Source organism: Arabidopsis lyrata (assembly GCF_000004255.2).
Source record: "Arabidopsis lyrata subsp. lyrata unplaced genomic scaffold ARALYscaffold_59, whole genome shotgun sequence".
Classification (NCBI taxonomy): domain Eukaryota; kingdom Viridiplantae; phylum Streptophyta; class Magnoliopsida; order Brassicales; family Brassicaceae; genus Arabidopsis; species Arabidopsis lyrata.
The window spans coordinates 595-6,172 of record NW_003302508.1 but is presented as its reverse complement, the minus strand read 5'-3'; the positions used below and the strand labels follow the sequence as shown (position 1 = coordinate 6,172).

Here is a 5,578-nt window from a genome sequence, read left to right as displayed (position 1 = left end):
TTTCAAGAAATGAAAGTTGAGGTTTTACATAAGTAATTCCTAAAAACATGGTCCCATGCCAAAAAAGTTTAAAAAACATGGAAGCATAGACATTCGAAAATCAAATCATCGACTAAAACCTTAAGCGGTGAAGCTCTTGGTAAAAGACTATGAAGTGAACTCGATAAGAAGACTCCCCTAAGCAAAAACATGGCAGAAAGCAAGAGCAGAAAAGGATTGGCTAAACATTAGATTGACGCAAAGCGGAGCGGAAGTCCCTTCAACGTGAGCCCGAGTCATGACAGTTGCGGAGCTACACGAGCTGATATCGGCAGGCAATGCTGTCCTCTACTAAGATCCTCCAGATGTCGGTAGCATGGACATGAGCAACATCTTATCCTCCAAAAGCCATACTAACACCTCCAAAACACAAGGGTCAATCACAGAGTAACCCGACCAAAACTGAAGCTTTACGAGCCACGCAAACTTTCACTTAGCTGAAGGAAGAGAGCCTTGAGAATGAGGAAGCAAAACATGGCCGCAGACAAATCCGAACATCAAAAACAGAGCACACTTGTGCGACATGGCCAGAGATGCGTGGAGAATTGCCATCGAATCTGCGATCTAAGGCAGCCCTCAATCCTATGATCAAGCAGAGACAGCCACTCCTTCCAGCCGAAACTCACAAGAAACTTGCATAAGTATATCAGATCTCGGACAAAGTCAAGTTTACAGCGCCAAAAAGACACTTTGGAAAAGATCCCAACGAGGACAGAAGCTATAAATCGGACTAGCCGGAGGAATGCAACCAAATCACTAACCACCAAACCAAAGCACTACAAGCGACAGAGATCATCACACTCCAAAAAGAGGCAACGAACCAGGGAGCCAAACGGAACCTCAACAGGGCGGGAGCAAAGAGAGCAGATCGGGAGAACAAGCAGCAATCACAAAGGGAGGGAGAAGCAAGCTTACCAATCCCTGACAGAGCAAGAAACACCGTCGAGAAACCTTCTGAGGAGATCCGCCGCACGCCAAAGGGTAAGAGAAAGAGATTAGAATGATCCCCTTTCACTCACCACTTGTCGGAGAATACCCTAATCGTCGCCTGAGACAAACCCAGGAGACACGCTACAAAGAAATGCAGCGTGGAAAACTTGCCGAGAGCCACCTTAGAAAAACCTAACTCAGCCCTAGCCGCCGTCCTTGAGCAAGCCTGTGGCGGAGCTAGATCTTCGGTGAGATGGAATCGCCATGTTAACTGAAGGGAGCAGAGACAAGCCGACGCCTTTTCAGCCGCAGAAAAGAGTCACCGTAGATCTAACCACACACAACCGTCTTCTATTGCTCGTCAAATCGCCGGAGAGGAGGTGCCCAATCAACGCAGGAGGCAAAGGGGGTCCCTCTCACAGCCACGGCGAGGAGCGCCAGTGACCGGAGAGGCGAATCGCGGTGCAGATCTGAGCTTTCCGGTGTGGTTTGGCTGGGAGAGAAGTCGCAGAGCGTGACACACACACACACACACAGAGCGTGACACACACGCGCTGGAAGATAAGGTTTATCTTCTTTTTCCTCTAAAGTTTCATGGTATTTTTGCTATATTGTTTCGTATTTTAAGAATACATTATGATCCTCTTCGAATGATATAGGTTACCAAAATATGCCACCCTTCTTGTTCTCCCTTTGCTCAATTTGAGATCGCAAAATTTGGGATAACGTTAAATTAGAAGATAAATGAGGTGTGCCAGCATAAATTAAAAGATACATGGTATTTTAAAGGAAACTAGGATCGGACCCGCGGTCCACCGCGGGAGAATATTGGTTTACATACGTTGATTTTAATAGTGCGTGTTTTAAGTTGAGTGAATCGGGTAGTGTACTTATAAATATTCATAATAACGAATTGTAGAGAAAATGTTAAATTGTTTATAATTAAACCGATCATATTAATTATGATTAAAAATAGAATTTTATGTTTTAGAATTCTAAAATTAGATGATTCATAGGAATTAGAGCAGTAAAAATAAGTCAAAAACCGTGGGTCGAGCCCAAATCATCTCACTATGGGGCATATTTTTGAAAATTTATTAAACCCGTAAATAAACGGGCCACACGGATTGATTCGCAGTGGATCATAGGTTTTAATCGGTTTTCGTCCGCGGGTTGGCGGATCAGCCTGCATGTTAGTATTTATTGATAAAAGTATAATTTATTCAACATTTGGTAATTTAAAAACTTTTAATAAATGAAATTATAATATTTATAAATATAATGAGATATAAAATTATTTCCTCTAATTTTTATTTATTTATTTATTTTAGTAGTATTTTAAATTTTCATTACTTTAAAATTATTTAAACAAAATCCACAGACAACCCCGCAAATCAGCATACATTCGCGGGACGGATTTGTGTTTCATATATGCTATATGCGGGTCGTGTGGACCAACTAACCATATGTCAAAATATATTTTGCCTATCACAAAACGAGTTTAACGGGACGAATCAACTCGCTTTGACAGCTCTAGTGGAAATATTATTTAGTCATACAACAAAATAGAGTTTGGACATAGGAATAATAGAATCTATATCCTATTTCTTAGATGAGAGATTGAAACTTTGAAAAGTGAAATATAACGATTAAAAATTAATTATTATTTTTCATGATTCGCAAAATTTAATAAATATTTATCATCTTGTTGAATAATTCTAAAAATCATATTCAAGAAATCTTTATAATTTTAAAATTAAACTTCTTTGGTAAGCTATCAGTATGAAAATACCATAATTTCGTTTAATTTAATTAAATTAAAATTAGTTACATGGATTTCATATCTATTTAATTTACACGACCAAAATAAAAATATCTATTTAATTTATAAAATAGATGGGTTAGTTGTGATAAATTTTCTAGAAATCTTTTGAAGCAAGTAAGATATCTTTCAATTAATGCTAATTGGCTAAAATAAGCAAAATTAATGACAAAACGTTGATTGTTATGGAATTAGGTTCAAAAATATATGAACAAATATATTATACGTAATTAATGTATAATATTGTTCGGAATATGCTTTTATAATTAGTTACCATAAATACAATCATATTTTATTTGATTTCAATATTTTGGTTCGATTTTTTATTATTAAATATTAATTAGAAATCATATTCCAAAAAAAATTCTATGATCCGATTTCAGAATTTTGGGTCAATTTTCTGATTTTGACCCGACCCATTTACATTTGTACTTCTCTTTTAATAGTATAGAGATTGTAAAGATAAAACACAAAGATTCACCAAATTCTAAAGTTAATATTTCCAAGAATTTTAATAACAAATCATAAAAAATTTCTAAAATTCACCAAAAATAATCGAAAGATCTAAAAACTTCAATCAATATAAATTATTTGGTTGTATACACTCCCTAAATAAGATACATTAAAACAAAAATTGTCAAATCGAGGTTTGCCTATTCAAACGTAAGCAAGACACTATCACAACACACTAGAATGTTGAGTATTATTCAGAGGATGCTGCAATGGAGTAGACGGGTCTTGAGGGAGACTATCTGATGCTCCATATGCCTGAAGTGTATATTTGGGTGATGTTAAACGTCACTAGTAGAAACGACCAATGTTAAAGAAAAAGTAAAAGCGCAATCTTAGTAGAGAATTAGAGATCATAAGCTTTGAATTCAATCCATTATGAGTTTACAACAATTCTCACTAACCAACGGATACTTCTACAAGTTGGACACTTACTACGACCTATGGACATAACTCTTCCCTAAGAACTAGCTTTCTGGGCGAGAGAGCTGACATATCTCTAAGACGATCAGTACAAACAATTAGTCCAATCTTCTCCTTCTCCATAATAATGGTAAAATAGGAAAACTCTTAACAGATAGATGATCACGTAAAACTACTACTTATCTACCCAGACTCATGTGTACCTCGTGAGAACCATTGGCCTCCGGGTATTGCCGGGATTGACCTCCATAAATGTTTTCCGTATTTCCATAACTTGCAGCCAATCCAGGGCCTTACATAAAAAAATTCTCAACATAAGCAAAAAGCTTCAAATTCATTACTTGACCAGTAAACACCCTGTAATGTGATTGCAAGATGATTAAAGAAAGCTTAAAAACTTACTTGGGTTTGGAGCTGCCTCAGCATCTGCATTTGCTTCTCTAGCTTTGGTCTCCAGATTAACCAATTCTGCCTGAAGTTTCACAATCTCACGATTCAAGTGATCGATAGTCTTCTCCATACCGCGTTCATGGTGAAGGTTACTAGCTCGTGTCTTCTTCTCAAGCTCAAGAGCAGCCCTGTTTCAAATCCCAAACCCCAAACAATTCATTACTACTCCATAAACATCTAAAAATTCACCACCTCAAAACCATTAAAACCATCATATGAGTATATACACTACAAGATAACAAATGCAATGTTCCCAGTTCCAACAAAAACCAACAAAGAGAATTCAAAATTTCACCTTCCTTTACGAACTTCTCCTCTAAGAATCTCAATCTCCGCCTTAACCTCAATGGCTCGATCCGAATTCGGTTTCGCTTTAACCATCTCACCATCAAGCATAGCCAACTCCGTAGCTAACTCCTGTCTATCATTAGCTAACCTCTGTACATCAGACCTAACCTGACCAAGCTCAGCTCCAAGTCCATCAATCACACGAGCCTCCGCCTCCATCCTCAACGCATTCTGATAAACCTCTCGCACCTTAGCTTCTCCTTCCGCTTTAACTTTAGCAGCGGTTTCAAGTAACCGTTCGAGCTCACGCTTGGCTAAATTGAGCTGGTCTTTGACTCCAATGTGTGCCACAGCTAATCGTTGGTTATCGTTGAGAAGAGATTGGATTTCACGGTGTTGAATTGCGATTCGATCCTCGAGGATTACAGATCGAGCTCGATTTCGATCGGATTCGATTAATTGAGATTCTACTAATCTTGAAGATGATGAAGTTGAAACTGCCGACGATGGAAGATAACGGTCTCGTCCGGCCATAGTTTCCGATCTCCGATTGTCTCTCCGGTTGCGAAAATATCTTCCCTAATTGAATTATCAATTATCGTTCTTTGTCAAAAAAAAAAAAAAAAAGAGAAATTGTTAAAAATGCCCCTTTTTCAATACCCCTTTTCAAAAATGCCCCCTTTGAGAGTCCATTTTTAAGTTTGCCCTCTTTTAATTTTTAATGACCATTTTACCCTTATTTGAAACAAAATTAGGTCCACAAAATACAAAATATTTTTTGGCGGGAAAAGTGATCCCGCAATTTTCCCGCCAAAACAATTGTAAAAACCTTTAAAAAACCTTGTAAAATTTTCCCGTAAAAATTTTTCCCGCCAAAAAATTTTCCCGCCAAAAAAATTTTTTGCGGGAAAAGTGATTCCGCAATTTTTTTTGCGAAATTTTTTTGGCGGGAAAAATTTACAAGGTATTTTAAAGGTTTTTTACAAGGTATTTACAAGTGTTTTGTAAGGTTTTACAATGTATTTTAAAAGGTTTTACAAGGTACTTTTAAGGTTTTATAAGGTATTTATAACTTGTAAAACCTTATAAAAAACTTGTAAAACCTTATAACTTGTA

The 5,578-nt window shown here is 37.1% G+C and overlaps 1 protein-coding gene across 2 annotated transcripts; it reads right to left on the bottom strand.

Moving 5' to 3' along the window:
- On the bottom strand, window positions 1-5,076 carry LOC9299077 (protein FLC EXPRESSOR). Of its 2 annotated transcripts, none has more exons than XM_021018776.1 (4): window positions 4,470-5,018; window positions 4,127-4,302; window positions 3,928-4,016; window positions 1-1,724 (listed from the first exon to the last, which is right to left on the bottom strand). In XM_021018776.1, exons 1-4 carry the CDS (start codon window positions 4,994-4,996, stop codon window positions 1,698-1,700), a joined length of 819 nt encoding a protein of 272 aa, XP_020874435.1. In that variant the 5' UTR covers window positions 4,997-5,018; the 3' UTR covers window positions 1-1,697. The 2 variants fall into 2 exon arrangements, with proteins under 2 accessions (XP_020874435.1, XP_020874431.1); XM_021018772.1 differs by lacking the exon at window positions 1-1,724 and adding an exon at window positions 3,344-3,559 and having other exon boundaries at window positions 4,470-5,076.
- Window positions 5,077-5,578: the final 502 nt, after the last annotated feature.